This window comes from Larus michahellis, chromosome 16, assembly GCF_964199755.1.
Source record: "Larus michahellis chromosome 16, bLarMic1.1, whole genome shotgun sequence".
Classification (NCBI taxonomy): Eukaryota; Metazoa; Chordata; class Aves; order Charadriiformes; family Laridae; genus Larus; species Larus michahellis.
Genome location: NC_133911.1, coordinates 6,550,399 through 6,570,068, shown reverse-complemented (window position 1 = coordinate 6,570,068; position 19,670 = coordinate 6,550,399). Strand labels below are relative to the sequence as shown.

Below are 19,670 nucleotides of genomic sequence, written 5' to 3'. Positions count from 1 at the left end.
TGACGGCGTGACGGTGGGGTAAGGGTTTAATGTGAGTCTCCCGCGACAGACTCCTCATTAATTACAATCACCGCAGTGGGCAGAGGAAAGACACAACAAAAATAAGTGAAGAAAAAAAAAACCCTGCTGAATAAATACATATGCCTTTTCCACATCTCCCCAACAATTGGCCTATCAAGTCCCTTCATTTGGTAACAGACAGTTCTGGGTTTCATCTAACAACATTTATTATTGTTTTGCTTTTCACACGGATTGTCCCTGCCTGGGTTTTTCTCCCTTGGGCATGCGTGAGTGTGTAGCCTTGAAACAGACCTAAAAAGCACATGGAAAGCAGCGGAAAAAGGTCAATGTCGCCTTCCTCAGGTCCATTCAAATTGAATCAAGTTCCCTGCCAGAATTTACATGTCTAAAGCTATTCTGCCTGCATTAGTGCGACCCGTCCTAGATGAAGGGGCTCTACACCTGACATGTAGACAGCAGAAGCTGGAGCCACAGAGAACTAAGTGGAATATTTTCTTTCTAAGGACAATCATGATGTCGAAAGAGTGAAACATACTGGCTGACCCAGAGCATAATGGTGTCCAATGAGCAGAGCAGGTATCTCACAGGCAACGGCAGAAAAGGTTTCTCCCCCTTCCCTCTCTAACCCTGGGTCTAATCTATCGTACCTACCATAATATGGTAGGTATTTTTATACCTACCATCTCACCACAATCTCTCAGCACTTTCCAAACACTCGTTTCTATCACCCATGACCCCACTGGAAACGTGTTTTGGTTTGGAATCTCAAACAATAGAAACACTGTATAATGATTTCCTCTAAGTACCAGAGACCAGCTCTTCAATGGCCTATTCAAGTTAGATGCACAGAAAATTATCAAAACAATCACTAGGAACTGGAATGAGGCCACCAAAGACCTCTGGGGCCTCTGGGTTGTTATCCAGAGACTGATTAGAGCTTTTGACAATTTTAACGTGGGATAGAACTGAGATGATTTAGCAGTGAAGCTCTCCTGACTGATCTAGTTGTTTTCAGCCTTCCCTTTTTTAGATTTTATCTACACATAGACATGGTCTGAATCTGTCTGGGTACACAAGCTCCTTTTAGCTGCAGTAATAGAAGACAGGGAGGCTACCTTCTGTCTCTTCAGTCTAATCCCAGAGGTAAAGTATCATTAACGGACCTTCCTTTAGCTAACCACGAGCACCTATATTGCCACTGCTGCTGCTTTGAACTTTGTGATATGCTTCCAAGGACTGCAAAGAGGTAAGGAATCAGATGATCTTCAGGCTCTTATTCCCGAGTTTCATCTGGTATGACATTTAACTGTTATGACTCCTGGAGCCAGCTCCCTGATTGGTTTATACTTGGAATAGTATCCAGGAATTATTGTCCAGTCCCATATATGCTGTGGATGAGAATGGGCTTCCAGCTACTTGGAGAGAGAGCTCGTGACTTGCCTCCAAAAAGCTGGATTTCTAGTCCAAGAAAACATTTTTGTAAAGCCAACCAATCAGCGATGGTTCAAGTAAATCGCATTTCCAAGAAACAGCGGATGAGGAGCAGAATCAAAAATGAAGGCACAAAATCTCCTTCCAAATTCTACAGCAATATTCCTAGATATTACCTGCAGTATCAGAGAGAGAGAGATCTTCCAGTAGTGGAGTCTTAAAATATTGTCAAAAATCAATATCCAAATAGCTTTGATCAATGCCTCAACTCTCAGTAGCATTCCCTGCTTCCACTCAAAGTCAGCAGTGAGCAGGACCAGGGAAAGGTCGTTCCTGTGAAGCATGGCTCTAGGGGTCAAGAAAGGACACTGCGATATAACGGGTTCCTTTGGTGGTTGGAAGACCTTCATGATAGTGGGTCAGGCGTCCTGGATGCATAAGGGTCCACCCTTTCCGTGGAGCTCGAATGGAGCAATTGTAGCGCAGGAACCGGCAGCCTCCTCCCTGATGGAAACAAAACAAGACACACATCAGCTTGGCAAAAGCACCTGAGGGAAAGGGTCTTTGCCTTCTCCTGGCAGCCCTTTGGAAAGCGTGAGAAAGTGCTTGGGGAATCTCCCGTGTTCTGACACATTCAAAAATCTTCTACCCTAGCCCAGTCATTAATCGCAATCCTCAGTGTGAAGAAGTCAGATATGGATAAGGAAAGGGTTTTCAGCTGCCTGGACTGCTCAAGAGGCTGTACTGCATTCTTGACACACTGGCACACACTTACCTCATAGTCTATTCCAACTCGGTTCAAAGCAATGTTAATGGTAAAGGTGGAAGCATCATGATGGGGCATTAAAGAGGGCTGCTCGTCAGGTTTGTAGCGAACGACAAAGGCTAGCTCAAACTGAGTCTGCAGGAGAAAAGAACAAAGTGCACATCTGTTACAGGGCTACAGTAGTCCACGGCTACTGAGCCGCAGAGCAGGGTATAATATTTGAATTGCATCCCACTACTAAGAGAGAAAGGCAACAATAAGGCAGGAGAATGTCATTGGGAAATTGCCTATTTCCTCATGCATATACTTGTCATTCCCCAGAGTCACTTCCTCCATACTGGGAAAGAGTATGCATATTGCTAGAGGATTCCAGCAGCTTTTTCACACAGTTGCAACTAGAGGAGGTGCTGAACTGACCACAAGTTCTGATGGTAAGGTATACATACCTTGGTATAGTATCCTGGGTACAGTTTCTCTGTGATGGGTGCAATATAGTCCAGAAGAAACTTGTACCATTCTCTTTCAAAGCCAATTTGGTTCATGTGTATGTCAATAGTTGGGACATTTTCATATCCTCCTTGTATTCTGCTGTCCTGAAATAGAATCATGAAAATACCCATGAGGATGAGAACCTTGGACTTCAGGAATAAAAAGCACTTGTTTCTGGTAACTACAAATAAATATGACATTTATTTATCAGAATTTCCAGGATGGAAAACTCATTTCAAACAATAATTAAACTCTAAGGTAAACAATATCACCATCAGAGGGGCTGAGCACTGTAGCTTCAGAGAACACTAAAGAGCACTCAGAAAAATTAATTCATGTTTAAGAATAAGGGGAAAATCACAGAGTTAATCGGGAACAAAATTAGAGTATTGCCTCCAGCTTCCTGGTTTAATTGTGGGATCTAATGCCTTCCTACAGAAGGCACCACTGCCTTGAAATATGCATGGATAATGGTGTGACCCAGAAATCAAAAAGCTCCTGCTTTTTCTTACCGTGTTGTCACCTGTGGACCACTGGCCGTAATGTTCCATTTCTTCCACCAGCTCATCACAGGCAGTGTCAGTGAATATGGGGAACCAGTAAACATCTGGGCAGGGCTGCAGAAAGTAGACAGGTGAGAAGAGCAGGAACAAGGACAGGTGCTTGAGGCAAAAGGAACAAGACTAAACTGTCTGTAGCTTGAGTCAGTTTAAGTGGAAAGTAACTAAAATACTGAGGATAGAAATTTGTCTTCTGATTTACGTGCTCCACTTCCACTTAAGAAACCTGGAGATGTATTTCTAGAAGAATGATTTGGCTCTAAAAATACTTTCAAGGTCATGTTTCCTCTGGATTTGAAAGACTACAAAGTCGTGCTGAACTGCTTATTCCTGAAATAACAATAGTGATGACACAAGCATTGTCCTGGTGCTAATCTCCCATTCTGATGGGTAAGAGCGATGTTTTCTTACCATTTCTACCAATTTCCCTTTCAGAGCTGCTGTGTAGTTTTCATGGATGTACTTTTCTCTCCAGTCCTGCAGTTAAAAGATAAGCAAAGCAGACATTTCTGTGGAGCCTGGTTAAAGAGGCAGTGCAAGGCCAGGCACTCATGCAGCAGTACTTCACAGGCTTTGGAAATCCAGATGTTATGAATCACATAAACACCCTCTCTCTTTACATTTGGTGACTATGCTCCTCATCCCACCCAAAAGACATCATTATTACAAAGCCTGGACCTTCGTTATTGGTGAAGCTAGTCATCAAGTCTTCACGTGCCACACTGATAAGCCCGCTGAGCGCGCAGGTTAACTCACCTCAGGATTGCTGAATATTTGCCAGAGGTCATTGTGGAGGTGAGTTGTCTGATAATTCTCCAGGGACAGTATGTGTCCAAACTGATGCCGATTTGTCAGGTACATAAAGACTCCCTGCAGGACAGTAGGGACACAATCAAGCCTTGTTTCCAGGCCTCACATTTCTGTGAGACACTATGAAATATACGCACTGGACCGTTCCCCAGTGATGATGGCTCTGCCCAAGCTGTTCATTTACTCATTCTTTCTCCTGTGGGCCTTCAGTTTAATTTGCCCCCTTGATATCAGGAACTCTGAAAGGTTATAGCCAGAGCCAGTTATTCTGTGCCTCTTGTCAGCCAGGGTTGGAAGCAGAGCAGATCAGCTGCTGTGAGATTAGGTTCTTCCTTCTTACCCTGTCAACGCCATTTACAACAGCCCTGCATAGCCCAAAACCAAAAATCTTAACCACATTTAGTGGTTCTCGGCTCCGTGCGGTCTCACAGCAAGATAGAAATCCCACTGTTCCAAGCCTGCACAGTACTGAATAATGCCAGTTCATCCTGCCCCATGCCCTGGCAGAGCTGAATGCCTTAAAACTACTTAATCCTGTCACCTCCACCCTGGCATGCAGTTCTCCCCTACCAGCCTCTCTCTCCTCAACTGACCTGATTCCGAACGTTGTGGCAGAAAGCCATGTCAGCATCCAGCTTGCCACTGTGGAAGAGATCTCCCTGGTCAAGCTCCGATCGCAGAGCCTTGGCTTTAACCATGTAAACGCTGCTGATGTAGGGAACATTCCAAAGCCCGCTGAAATACAGGGGTAGGGGAGTAAGACTTGAAATACCACTAAGACAGAAACTGCTGGACTTGACGGGATGGCAGGCAGCACTGCAGTATCAGCCAGGCTTGCCTAAACAAGCCAACTCGGAACAGTTGGGAGAAATCATATCAACAGGAATTGTTATGCCAGGAAAAATCACTTATATGGCTCAGAGCTGTTAAGCTGCACAAATGCTAGTCCACTGTGAAAGCAATTAATTGCTACTGTGTGTTTTTGCTAGAGACGTAATTAATGGCTTGAATCTCTTCCCAGAGAGATCAACATACTTTTTTCCAGTGATTTAAAAAAACTGAAGCAGCCAAAAGTGCATAAGCTGATTTCCAGCATTTATCGCACACATAATGGCCTCAAAAAAAGAGGGCCCCTCAAGAATATGAATGAACCAACAATTATATTTTGTGAATATTCCATTCAAGGATTGCCTTGGTATTTTATGAAGACTATCTGATAAAGGTTAAACAACACTTTACCGGGTTTTAAGGATCGCACTAACTATAATCCACAGGTGGGAAAACGTGACATGAGCAAGATGAAGTGACTTCAGCAGAGTCAGGGCTCTTAAACCCTTACTTTGATCATAAGAAAATCTGCCCAAAGTATGATATGGTCTCTACTCAGGGGAGAACACAGAACAGCTTCCAAATGGGAGTACAGACTTCTTTTCTATACACAAAGATAGTTGTCCTCTGTGGTTCTTTGACATTAGCTGGTTTGATGATAACCTGCTGCAGCAAGCTTTACATCTGAGGGATTATATCATAAGAAACTCTCTTTGCATACTCACACCCTCCGTCTTTGAACAATATCCACATAATCTTCTGAGCGGGCATAGTATCCATCAGGGCTCAGCGCTCCCCAGAAATTTGACCATAACTTTTCATGACGGCTTACCAGTGGCGCAATCACCAGCCTGTGAGCAAAAAAGAAAAAGGAATTGCAGGACAGGATGTTACCACAGAAAAAAAAGGAAAAGATTTACAAACCACAGGACTGTGGGACTGTGAGAGTTAGATTCTCCCTCACTTACAGAGTTGCTGCTTCTGTTAACTCTGCTGGAATAAAATTCCATGTAAGAAAGGGCAAATATGGTCACAATCTCCTGTCTAATTGCACTCTGCAGCAGGTGTCTTAGAATCCGATTTGGTCTAGCAACTATATAGAGACAAAACTAGGGATGATTTACATCCCCTGCCTAAAATCCAGGGATTAAAACTACAGTAAAAAAAGGCCAAATAAGAGGTGTTTGTCTAACATTCCATCTTGACACAGTTCTCCTAGTACCTTACACATCTCAGTGACAAAAGAGCTCCCTATATTCCTTGTGTGAAAGGTGACCAGTAAGGATTGCTCAAACCAAAGAACTCACTTGTTCTGTTCGATCAGGATCCTTAGAGTCTCTGTGTTCTTCAGAACTATCTCCGCATCCAGGCTAAAGTAATAGCCACAGTCAGGATCCTTTCTGCACAAATCCCTACAGACAGAGAACATGAAAAGTCACATTAAAATCCTCCTGGAACAGACCAAGACAAGGGACAGAACACCAGGAATTCCCTCACCTTATAGACTAAAGGTGTTGTTCTGGGTGCTCAGAAAAATTCAGTTTAACATAACAACCCAGAAAGCCCGCATAGTACAAGCACATCAGATTCAGTATCCAATAGACACAGTCAGACACAGCCAAAATCAACATTTAGCAAACTGTTTCCCCAGCACAAACTGAAGAGGTTCCCATTTATGGTTGGCCCAAAGCCAGACCTGAGCTCAAACTCACACCTCCTGATCACAGCCAGGAAGATATTCTGCCACTAGCTCCTAGTTTTACTACTACACTCCTCTTCAGAGATATTGGTGCTTATTCTGTGTGATATACGACTGGATATATAGACTGCTTGATGAGGGTGAGAGGTACAGGGCTACCTTCTAACAGCGCAAAGGACCAGAAAGAACTTGGTTTCTGAAATTGGAGAAAGGGAGCTGGTACTGGGGCTGATTTTTTTCCAATATATAATGGGCATGGGGAGTTAATGCTAGGAAAACTGAAAGAAGAGGGTAACTGAAAGATGAGAAGCATCATAGTGATGATACTCAGAAAAACTGGACTGCCTTAGTTTGGACACAGGCTGACTCTGCCAGCCATAATGTACGGCCCCTTCACTTACATGCCCAAGTTACGGGCCTCGGCGTTCTCCACCTCCTCATCTGGTCCAATCACTTTGATGGCGAGATATTCTTTGCCGTGCTCTTTAACAAAAGAGTCCACCTGCATCAAGTGATGGTGCTCCTATGCCAAAGGAAAAATAAGGAAAAACAGATGAGGTGGGCTCATCCCAGACTGCTCAGCCTCCTGTTCTTGAAAATGCCAAATGAGACGAGCAACAGTTCTTCCCACTTCCACATCTTTACAGCTGGATGGAGCTACCTTATAGGTGCCATTGCAGATAAGTACTGGGATTACAGAGCCTGGAAGTCTAGTCAAAGGTTGCAAAGGTGCCTACAGCGCAGGAGGAGGTATACATTTCCCCCACATTTGCTAAGACAATCACACGCCAACTTTACTTACATGGTTGTGAATGAAGAGCTGGATTCGTTGCTTTGGATAATGAAGGTTACGAAGCCGCAAGAAAAACTGGGAGAGGAATGGGGTGGGCTGCTCGATGAAAATGCCGATCAGAATCATTGGCAATGCCTCATCCTACATTCAGTGAGGAGAGAAGTGGTGGCTCATGTACTGCATCAGACAAATCAGATCGCACTGTAATTGTACGACTTGTCTTGAGAGCTTTGAAGACATCAGTCTTACCTTAAACCCTGTGAGGCTTCGCAGACCTTCATCACACACAGTGCAGCCAGTCTCAAATGTCCATATTTGAGGAATGTAGTTTCCCAGGTAGTTCAGCTGCAACTGCAAAAGGCAATTTGCCATGTTACGCATTACAGGGCAGGAGAGTTTCTTTGCACCCACCCCCAGTGTAAGACCACATTTCATCAGAACTTCATTTACCACCTTCTTGGACTAAAGAATCTAAAAAGCACGATAGCCCGATGGTCTAACTACATGCTGATCTTCAAATCAGACCCATCTTGTTGCCATGCACCTGGACCACTTATTGTTTCTCAAACTTAAATGTACACAGGGAAAGTCGTTGTGGGAAGACTGTAACCTGACACACTCGAGCCTAAAGGGCCACTTTGCAACAAATACATATCAAATCTCTCCTTCAGGATGCCCACTTACCTTGGTGGGTCCATTTCCATGAATTACCACAGGCAGAGTGTCATATAACAAGTTTCTCGCTCTCACTCGTGAGTTTTCAAACTTCAGAACTACCTCATCTGGAAATGACAATGCCATCATGTTATCAGAGGAAAGCTTTTATTAATAATTAGCAGCACAATGCCTCATTTCTACTGAACAACTGCTGAAAGATGAAAGCATGGACATGGATAACTATGCACAAGTAGTTTAAGGGCTACAGACCATAACCATAAAGGAGAAAAAACGTTCAGAATGATCCTGTGAGATAACAGGAGGTGGCTGGGAAGCTGGGCAGAGTGCAGCTTGTTGAGCTAACAAATACACCGTCTACTGGGAATTGGCAGAAGCCACGTTGAAACAGTCTTTCAGAACTGGCATTGACAAATGGTATTGTGAGGAACAGCTATTGATGGCCCGGAAGGATTCAGGCCCTTCCCACCTAAGCATTCCATGCGCCCGCTGTCTCTCTTTTTCACCCCTGACAAAAGTTCACCCTCCTGGCAGCGATCATTCAAGATGTCTTCGTAACACAACCACACAAAATCCTTTGGAAAAAAGACCAGAACAGATCCAAGCTCCGGTCTATCGTTGTTATAATGAGCACAGGAGCCAAAACCTACACTGCCGTTTATCATTTTTTACCTGACTGGAATAAAGATGGAGTGGTGCAAGACTGTAAAACGAAAACATCAGGCAGTAGCATCAGCAGAGTAAGTGAATCACTTCTGCCAGGACTAGCAAAATCAATCAGCAGGCCAGGTCAGCGAGCGCTCGCAGGCAGTATCTGACTGTATCTCACCTTCTATGGCATTCCAGACACAGTTCTGAAGTGGAAAGACAGGCAAGCCCTAGGCAGGGTTGTGTGTTATCACCTGCACTGAAGTCCCTCCCAGTTTCAATCCCCAAGGCTACTTCAATCCGACATGCTTGGAGATCAAAGTGGCAAGGAGGTGTAAGATGGAAAACCTGACCTGCATTCCCCCAAGTGAAGAGGGAATTGCAATGAGAACCTAGTTGCTTCCAGTGGAATTGCAAATAAATCCCAGAACTCTGGCAGAGGCTTATTCTGCAGGGACAGGAATGTCTGAAATTTAATCCCTTCAGCCACAACACAACTTTATTTCTGGTGTCAGCATGCAGTTGCATTCCAAGGAGAAATGAGCTTCCTTCTTCCATCTCACCTAATGCCCCATTTAGGTTTTGGAAGATCCGGCTTCTTTGGTCTAGACTGATGTTGATACTTTCCTTTAAAAGAATGAGATAAATAACCTTAATTAGAACACAAGACAGCATCCATTCTTTACATGCGAGAGACCTTATGCTGAGCTATAGGGTCTCTCACATGTAACATATATCATTTCTATAATCATTTCCATGCTCTCCAAGCTCTGAAGCCTAAAACACTCCCAGCTGCGAATCTGGGACAATTTGCCACTTTCTAAAACAATTTAAACATACTATATTAGGCAAAACCATAAAAATAAACATTTTTAAACTGCTGTCAGTGTGCCAATAATAATACGCAGCATATTAATGAAGTACACTTGCAGCACGGTCATATAAAACGCACCCAATTCCACAGGCAGGAATGCCTAGATATCAAAAACGTCTACTGTGAAGACAGTTTCTTGCCAGCTGTGCACAGGGTGAGCATTAGCCCAATTGTTGCCCCAGGTACCGGTGTCAAACCAGAACATCTAAGGGTGCCAGGCCAGTTCGTGCAATCTTTGTTTTTATCCCCTGCTGCAAGTCACACTCCAACTGGATTTTTGTCAGACTAAAATCCAGCTCTGACTTAATAGAGTTCAGAGTCCCTCCAGGCATCTATTAAGATTGATTACCATACAGGACAGCACGGTGCTAACATCCGCTGTCTGAATGCCAAGTCAGTGGAATTACTCAGCCTTTGTGTGGCACTGGGCCAGAACTGCAGACGAGAACATTAAAGGAACTGTTCATGTTAATATATTATAGGCCATATTCAGATTTGGGGAAGGAAAAAAGTGCAGCTGTTATGAATTTTTTTACCAGCCCTGCTGGTAAAAATGTGCAACTCCTTCTCTAATTAGCGTGAAAGCAGCTTCCTGTTTCTAATGCTTCCTCTTGACTCTACTGTTACAGTTTGACTTCTTAGTTCCCATGCATTTGTGGCGTCCCTCAGGGACAGACTCCATTGCGTAATGCAGAACTGGGCAGCAACAACAGAAGCAGCGTCACCCCGTGGGCTGGACAATTTGGCCAGTGCAACATACGGTGCTAGAATGGCAATGATGCTGCCAGGGTCCATTCCAGGCTTCTATATGACCTCATGTGGCACGTTCCACAGGCTGATGCAGATTTTGTCAGACAGAATCTGGAAGTGTTTGCTGAAGGCAGTGGCAGCCTCTTTGTTCCAGCAGGGCTACCCCACTGTGACGTCTATGGTCACTGTCCTGTGGCACATCAGTGGCTACAAGGCTGTGAACCTTTGTCCTGTTCATCACTTCAAATCTGCTCAGGCCTCATCTGCCCCTTTACCCACCATGTCCTTCAGTGCTAGGTTGGATATCTCTAAGTCAGCACTGCACTCTGCAGGGAGGATGCACATGTAAAGTCTGGGTTTCATATGCCCTAGGAGGAGGCTGGTTAGTTCTGCCACACTCAACAGCTTTAAACATCAGCACATACAGGTACTGACGTGAGTTTCCAGTAAGACTTGTTTTGACATCTATCTTCCCATTCACATTTTGAGTTTAAAGATAAAAATTGCTAGTAAGAGAACAACGGGGTAGCAGCTAGAATGCAAATTTTCAGAAGGAAAATGGGTAACTAGACATATTGGCCTTTTTCATGCGAGGATACCAGAGCAGTAATTAAGGTTCAACATGTGATTAACTTATTTTACTGTTAACAGCGATACTGCTCAAAGGATTAACAGCAATGCTCTCAAACAACTCCTCCTAATCCCGAATCTAGCTACACCTACTCTTTTTTCTGGATCCAAGAAGACATTTGTATAGAAGAGCTGGTCACTGTCATCATCCTGCCCTTTCCACTCCTCCACAAGCTTCTTCAGGTTTGGAGCGTAACCTATGAAGCCTGTGGGAATAAGTATGAAGAGGTGTTGCAACCCAGACAACCAAAAAAGGAATGTTCTCCTGTATGCACGTACTCTCACTCCTTTCACACAAAGTCTCACTCCCTTCTGCGGTGCTGCAGAGATACCCCAGCTTTCTGCAAAAGCATGTATAAACCACACTTCCCAACATCGAATGACACCAGGAGCAAACCTGTAATCCTCAGCATCAGAAAAGCTCAGATACCCACACGCTGAATGACAAGCCTCACTGAAAAGGGAGAAGGGATAGGAAGCAAGTTCCTATCCTCTACATGCAATTCGTAGCTACGTCCCTTCCTGCAGGTCAAAACAGGAGCACTGTTAGTCCTTCCATTACAGCCCATTATGCACAGGGCTTCAGTTTGCACCATCTTCTATAAAGGTGCTTTCCAGACCTGGTCCCTTGCTACTTCTCCCAAAGGCCTTCTAATAGGAGGAAAAATCTGAGAGAGGTTCTCAGCTGAAAGAAGGTTCTATGTCTTACCTCCAGAACCCAGGAAGCGTTTTCCATCTCGCACCTGAGGGTACTTGGCTTCCAACTTTCTATCAGGATAGATGTAGTTCTCTGCTGAGAAGACCACCTTGCTCTTGGCTTGTTTGAACTTCTTCAGCAGTTCTGCGGGGCCCGAAGCAAAGAGTACGTCATAGCTAGAGTAAAAGACAAACAAGAAAGGGACAGAAAAGTACGGAGTCACAAAAACATGTCAGCACAAAAAGTTTCTAGAAACAGCTTTAGGAATACCTTTCTTGTAGTTCTGCATCACAGTATTACATTTTTTGTTATAATTATAGCTAATTAAAGTGCAATCTTATCTGTAGAGTGGAAGATGTTACTTTCCACTGCAGAACATTACACAGTGGTTTGGGGCAACTTCCGCCCATTCTTATTTTTACTAAGTTTTCACTGATGATAAAAACAAATCTTCCAAGCTGCAAAACACGCTGATCTCTTCTTGCTTTTCTCCCACTTGGAACCATGAACCCCTGATGCCCCTGCTGCTTGTAACAACTTTTTACTTATTGGAGAAAGAATTACTCTGCCATTCCTTTCTAGATTAAACAAACCCATACGTTATGATTTTTACAACTTTTGGCATCCTGTCACTCTCCGCTGAGCTCCTCTTCAGGAGGAATCTACACTGGACACCAGTCATCGGATGCTGCACTCCAGCCGCCATCTCCTCAGTACTGGGTAGAACTGACTAATCCCCAGGTGACACTCTCAGAATGAGACTTGCATTTTCTGCAAGAGGATTTGCATACTTCAGACTCATTTTGATGAGTGAAAAAGTTGCTCATACCCCAGATAATCATTCCCAACCTCTCTGAATACATGCTCAGAGCTGCAAAAGATGATCTCCCTCCCATGGGAGGTGCAGACATCCCAGCCCTGCCTGTTGCTGGGCACATGAAAAGACACTGAGACTCCAAACCATCCCTTTCCCTCTCCACATTTCTCTGGCAGACTCATTCTTGGCTCTCAGGATTGTGTTGCAGCCTGCCTCACCTTATAAAACAAATAGTTCTGGTAAGAAAGGCCTGCCTAGTTCCACAGAAATTGTCTGCTCATTATCTGCAGATAGAGGCAGCCAAATTCCACCCTGGCAGAAGCAGGTATAACACTATCAACTTTATGCAAGAGTTGGAATCAGCCTGTTCTGGTCAGACCTTCCCAGCTGCCACGGATGCAGCTCTGAGCAACTCTCAAGCAACTGCAGAGAATTCAGGGGGAAAAAACAGAGGAGGTCTGGACACACCTTCGAAAAGCACAATCTACTTTACAGTTAATTTCTTCTTAGTAAGAACCTGTCCAAACAGCCTTATGATTCACTTCATGGCAAATACTTTCCAACCCATTACCTTTCCACAAAAAGGATGATCAAGTCTTCCTTATCCGCATACTGCTTCAAAGCTGATTTCAAGAGACGGACCTTCTGCCCACCTCCTGCTGGCTTCTTGTCATCTCCACCCTGCCATTCCTCATCCAGCCCCAGCACCTAAAGAATGACAGGCACAGGAGCTACTGAATAGGTCACATGCCCAGCAAGACTCACAGGAAAGGACCAGAACCCCCAACCTTACTAGTCCTGGTAACTCCCAGTGCAAATCACAACAGAAAAACAGCATCGGGACAGACGGACTAGGTATATACACTGGCCTTTGAACCAGTCTCTGGGATGGAAAGTCAGAGTAACATGTAGCACAGTAACAAAGGACTCAGCAACAGGGACGGGAGCACACTCTGTACTGTGTGTTTTGGCATTGCAATGGAAAAGTGCCATGTGCCTCCCTTGAGCAGGAGTTATGGATCTCATCTCAAGCCAACACTCAGGATGGAATAAGAGACTGCTGCAGAAATGCCCCAGTCACACTATTTTTTCAGCCAGTTGAGTGTCCTCTCTTGAGCTTTTCTTTAATCACTTTGTGGCCAAGTCTTACCCACTCCACACTTCAAAATTCCCTTTGACCAACCACCACTGAGGCTGCTAGCTGTCACCTGGACTTTGTAGTTGAAGAATTGGGCTGATCTTCTAAAACGTTGGAATCCCTCAGTCTGTTTGGTGGCAACAGTAAGAACCAGCAGGTTTCCTGCATACAGGAGAAAGCACAAGAGATACATTCAACTTGCATAGTTTTCACAACCAGCTGTTCCACACCTAAGGAAGAGGCTTTACTATCAAATACTGAGACAAAACAGGGATCAATAGTCTTAAAGGTACTTGACAGATTTGACAAAGGGAAGTCAAAATCCAACCATGGAGAAGCAAAGTGAGTTTCCCAGTACATTCTTTAAGTTGATCATGAATCCAGCAATAGAATCAACAAGTCCCAACTTTTGCGCAGTCATTGCTGTTCATAGACACAGGTTACATCTGTTCCATATGACATTGACAGACATCCAGGTTCATTTTCAATCAGGCAGGGGAGGTAGTCTAGCTGTGGAGCTACCACAGCCTGCTGAGAAGAAAGCAGCTTGCTTACGCCCCACCCAATTATATCTGCACTGTACAATGTTGAGTACCATAGGTGTTCTCACTGCCCATAAAGCTTCAACCTCAGGAAGAAAACCAGCTTCAAATCCTACTTATTTGCTACCTGGATTTTCATGGCACCAACTCATCAGAGATTTGTAGAGGGAAAAAAAGAAAATGTGGACATAGCCAATGTTTTACTGGAGAAAGTAACTATCACAGGGGACAGAACATGGCAAAGGTGCCCTCAAATTTCAGTGTTTGATTGAAGAACCCAAACCTAATTGCAGCACAAGCAAGACCGTTCCTTTGCAGCAGAGATTATAACTTGGTCCTGGGTATAAAATGAGAGAATATGTAAAGATACAACTTCATTGTCTGAGTTATAGGTTAGAAAAAGAAAATATAATGTATTAAGTGTTTTTCTGCCCTGCTACCGAAAGCTACAATTCTATTCTTTCACATAGAGTATGAAGGATATTAGACTTGAAGATAAAAAATAGAACTACTACAAAATTTCCATTTGGAAGTCATCCACTTAGTGCAATTGCCTTCCTGTTCCCCACGGAGTTGCTTTTCTGTCACTCAGCATTGACTGAGTATAGGAAAGACCAAAATGAGTCTGAATGTTATTATTCCCTCTCCCTGGCTGCTCCGATTTTCTACTGCATCCCTGAGGTGTTTTCCAGATTTTTTCATACATACACAATGTGAATTTAATTCTACCACAACTTTCATTTACATTCTGCTCCCAAACTTCTTTTCATTTCCAGTCCCTTAAAATTGTAAGAAAGCTAAATGCTGAAGTCCTCTCTCAGAAGTTTCTCTATAGTACCACTGGAATAGGATTTTTATGTGAAAGCTATGGTTTCTTCATTGTAATGATTAAATGCTATACTTCATCTTAACACTTTTGCTTAAGTAGGAATTTGTATAGGCTCTGGCAGCAGTGCTTAAATGCGAAACCTGGCCATACGATTTTAACATCAGAAAACACCAGGAAAAGCTGAAAGCACATTTTCTTGGCTTGAGCAAGCTTCTTTTGGAACAATATTTTTTTTTCAATGGATGTACCAGATGCATCTTCTTAGGGTACCCAAACTGTACTCTGTCTGATCTTAGAGCGTACGGATCGAGAAGGTGGAGTCCTGGATACACCTGACAAAGGCAGCAAAAGTAAAAAAAATAAGACTCCAAGTTAGGAAGAAAGAGGATATTCCCAAGGAAATTCCCCAAATCCTTTACCTGCATCAGAATAAAGAGAGAGGTGAGATTGAGAACAGACAATAGAAGGTCAGCTCTAACTGTATTTTGTTAGACATTCATACACACAGGCAAAGGAAGTGACAGATAAAAGAATATGAATCCTGCATTTGTGCAGCTTTTAAAGGCAGATTTTTAGACTTATGAAGTGCATTCCCAATCCAGCTCCTCCCGCACACTCCAGTTCCTTGTGCCCTGTCCAGTCAGAGGGTACAAACAAATGAGTAAAATATGTATCTCCTCAGGGAATATGTTAAAGACATTAAAGTTTCTAGCCACATGATGGCATGCAGAAAATCATGGCAGCTTTATCACATAGCTCTGAGCTCACAGTTTCTCAGAAAGCGAAGATCATACTGCCAATGAAGAGGGGGGCAAATGTGGGCTTGCCAGAGAGGAATGTAAAGATAAACATCAAATTCTAGTACCTGAAAGGAGAGGAGAAAGCATATAATGATAAAAGAAGGGAAGAAAGAAAAGAGCCTGACTGCTATGCAATTATTTCAGCCTGAATTCTCAGACATCTCACATTAAATAAATCACTAATTAATTTTCATACCGCCACCCCAAGAAAGCAACAAACTGTTTATATGTCATTTGATATGACTGCCAGAAGTTTGCTGGACAAGATGGGAGAGCTAAAGGGGATGAACAGGAAGCAGTGTCCTATTTCTAAGACAGAAAAGGTTTCCCCGTGCAGCCTGTGAACTCACTGGAGCATGGCAAAGCCAGCACAGAGAAAACTATCCTCCCCAGCAGAATTCCAAGTTACAGATTCCCTTCTCATTACTGGTCCGTGGGGGTAGGATTCTGAGAGATATTAAACTCAGTTTCTGTTCTGAAAAATCTCTGCAGTAGCGAAAGCTTCCCATCCCAGGAGACATTCCTTCAGTCCAGTACTAGAAACTTGTGCTGAGCTATGCTGCCTCTGCTCTTTCTCCTTTAACCCTTTTTTCTCTTTCTCGAAGACTTTGCTGAACACTGGTACAGCTGATAAAACTCTTTTAATTTCAGTACCACACGCGGGCATTTTAAAACTCCAAGAGCAGATTTATGCTTCCCTATTTCCCCTGTCAGAGTTACTTTTCATATCTAGAAATGGTAGCCTATTCTGGCTGGGCCCAGAGACTCCTTGGGCCATGCTGACAATTAGAAATCGTATAAATACATTTAATAATGGTATGGTTGCAAAAGATGAACACAGTGCGGTTAACGAAGCAAGCACTGGACTAGGAACCAGGGGAGCTGGACTGTACTACTAGCTCTGCTATACAATAAGGAGGCAATCGTGTTATCCCTTTGTTTTTCCATCTGTAGAATGATAATAGAGGACATTTACCAATTTTGTGAGTTTTTTGATGAAAAGGATTCTGTAGAGAAAGAACTGGAACAGGGACTCTGATACCAACATTGGGTAGATTTCTGAGTTTTTACAAAGAGTAGAAGTCAGTGACAAGATGAGTTCAGTAACAAAAAAATTTAGAGTTATTTACTTCTGCCCTGACTCTACAGGGAAAGCACAGCTGCAGCTGCATTTTAGGACAAGGAATGAATTTATCCCTAGGCTGCGCTTTGGGAAATGTTACTGTGCCACTTCCTGTTAAGATGGTGTTCAAGAAAATACCATTAATATGGGGATCAAATAGAAAAAAAAATCAGCGCACAATTTAATAGTGGATAATATAATCTCTGTACTAAATCTACATTTGTGAAAGTTTTTTAAAAAGATTCAATTAGATACAAATAACTATGCTTAGAGCTTTTGCAGGGATTTAAAAGAATGTACAAGGGAGAAGACAGGTATCATTATTCTCGTATTACTCTGGGGAAGCAGAGGCACTGAACAGGTAAGGCATTTTTTCTTCAAGCCATGCCAGAAGTGACGAGTTCAGAAACCAGTTAATTCTAAATCCTTCTTCCTAACCAATATACCTTATTCTCTTTTCCCAGTATCTAATTTTATATCTCTAGTGTGCTCTAAAACTTTACTAAAAACCTGGAAGATTTGGGGTGTGTAAGGAAGGCGGGATAGCACAGAGATTAATTTCTTACTTATATTTGTCTAATAGTTACCCTAAATGCTGAAATTATTTTGCTTTAGTTATGCCACCATAGCTAAAGAACCTCAAATACTCCCAAGGATACACATTAACCGCATTAATAATATATATAGTAAAGGTAATTATACCAGAATCACATATTGTGAAGGGAAATATTCTAGATAACAAGATGAAATCTGCTCTTAATTGCCACTTCTCTAATGAAGACAGAGATAATTATCCAAACTTGTTGGCACAGTGACAGTGTGTGAACCTCTTTTGTCAGCCTGGCTGACATTCTGTAGCTGCCCTAATCCTCTACTGTTCTACCAATTACTCTTCAGAGCATCTACCAACTGTTTATGTGGAGACAGACTGATCTTATTTTAGGAGCATCCCAGATTCTCAGGTCACAGTGTGGCCAGTCTGGGATCAAATGCTCTCTGGTACCTAATTCTTGAACTGTGTAAGGTCAAAAGCAGGAAGGGCTGACCCAAGTGGGATACAACTCAAGGGGCGGTGAGTACTTTACTGGGATGAAATGGTGTCCGAGGCTCGTCTCACATAACTCAAAGCTGTGAGTGCCTGTCTGGGTAACCGAGGCACTCAAGAAGCACCAGTGGACACCCACGCCGCCCTGGGAACTCGGCAGCAGGCTCCGGGTGCCGCCCAGGGGCTCAGGCTCCGCAGCGGGCACCAGCCTCAGCTCGGGCAATGCCCCAGAGCTGGACCGGAGCGCTTAGGGAGAGTGGTGGCACCCACAGTGGATGCGTCCGTCCATCAGCCTTGCCCCCAGCTCCCCGTACTGCCGGCCCCCACCCTCTGCCCCGGCGCAGACCCCCCCTTACCTTCCCGCTCGGAGGCACGGCCGCCCTCCGCCCCGAGCAGCGCCAGCACCGCCCAGGGCAGCAGCACCGCCGCAGGCACCATGGAGGCGACTTCCCCGCCTGGATCCCGCCCCGGGAGCCGAGACCGACCGCGACCCGGCGGACGGCGGCTCTAGAAACCTCCGGAGCTGCCGGAGCCTGTGCCACGCACCAGACCCGCCCGGCGGGGACGGGCGGAGGAAGCGGGGAGGCGGCGGCTCCTCCTCCCGGGCCGCCCCGGCCCCCGCAAGAGGCGGGGAGACAGCTGGGGCCGATCTGGGAGAGGGAGCAGGAAGCCCTGGGGCCGGGGGTTCTGCCTTTTGCAGGGATGCAAAGCTAGTGGGATTTAGACCGGGAGCTGCAGCAACGTTACCTGGGGTGCGGGGTCCAGCAAGTCTTAGCCACCGCCGGGGGTCACAGCCACATCCGTGGGACAGGGGGAACAGCGCTGCAGAGGAAGAAACAGGCATTAAACAAACCTGTGGGAGGAGGGGGCTCGCTTTCTGGCCAGCTTCAGTTAGTGCTGGGCTGCATCTGGCTGACATAGTCATTAAGTGTGAAAAAAGCAAAATAAATGGATTATGCATGGCTCTGGAAACTGGAAGCCCTTATTAAATACCTTCTTCCCACCTGTCATCTTGTCTCACACACGTCCTTGGTGAACACAAAATCTGCTGCGATCTTGTTTCCTTTACTAACTGTATTTCTCTGGCCATATGTATGTCTTTAAGTCTTACATTTATCTCTTTGTGCTGGGTTTTCTTGCTCTAGCCCTGATGACTTAGCCCTGATGACTTATCCACGCATCTTTTTCCAGTTTATTCCGCCTAACTTTGAGAACAGGCAAAATAAACCTGTCCCATAAAATTACACTTTTTAAAAAAAACCCCATGTTTAGGATCATTTTTATACTGCAGTGAATGTAAGACTTAGATGCAGGGAAAGCCTTTTGAGCCTGCAGAACACCAGATAAGGAGCTACCACTGGCACATACCTTATGTGAGGCCTTGAGCAACACGTTATTTCTATTGAAGCAAATACCTAGACGTGTCAGGGCTGTTTTCTTAGTCCCTGTGTATAATTAAACCAATCTTTGCTTCCATTACTGAAAGCAACATTAAGAGATTGCTTATTTTCTCTCTTGTAAGGTGTGAACAATAATATTTACCTGTCCGCAAAGAACTTGCAGAATGACAGAGGCCGTATAAATGTTATGTACTGTTCTGTAAGACATTAAATAGATGGAAAGCAACACTGCGGTATACTATTGAAGCCATCACTGAAAGAGGGACTGAGTCCTCAGCCACACCTGAGCTTGGCCCATGGAGCAC

The 19,670-nt window shown here is 44.2% G+C and overlaps 1 protein-coding gene across 1 annotated transcript; it reads right to left on the bottom strand.

Moving 5' to 3' along the window:
- Positions 1-8: 8 nt before the first annotated feature.
- Positions 9-18,531, bottom strand: PLOD1 (procollagen-lysine,2-oxoglutarate 5-dioxygenase 1). The gene is made up of 19 exons (XM_074560728.1): positions 18,322-18,531; positions 13,697-13,788; positions 13,060-13,196; positions 11,684-11,847; positions 11,068-11,180; positions 9,284-9,347; positions 8,082-8,179; positions 7,647-7,748; positions 7,407-7,538; positions 7,006-7,127; positions 6,213-6,317; positions 5,631-5,756; positions 4,671-4,812; positions 4,024-4,137; positions 3,679-3,744; positions 3,220-3,324; positions 2,665-2,811; positions 2,228-2,353; positions 9-1,956 (listed from the first exon to the last, which is right to left on the bottom strand). The coding sequence occupies exons 1-19, from the start codon at positions 18,401-18,403 to the stop codon at positions 1,801-1,803; spliced, it is 2,193 nt and encodes a 730-aa protein (XP_074416829.1). The 5' UTR covers positions 18,404-18,531; the 3' UTR covers positions 9-1,800.
- Positions 18,532-19,670: the final 1,139 nt, after the last annotated feature.

Bases quoted from the DNA above. Each gene is read 5' to 3' on its own strand.
- PLOD1 (XM_074560728.1), bottom strand. From the start codon at position 18,403: ATGGTGCCTGCGGCGGTGCTGCTGCCCTGGGCGGTGCTGGCGCTGCTC. The intron at 7,749-8,081 runs GTAAGTGGGCAT...TGCCTTTTGCAG, and splicing joins ATGGAAATGGACCCACCAAG to TTGCAGCTGAACTACCTGGG. The intron at 3,745-4,023 runs GTGAGTTAACCT...TTTTAACTGCAG, and splicing joins AAATATTCAGCAATCCTGAG to GACTGGAGAGAAAAGTACAT.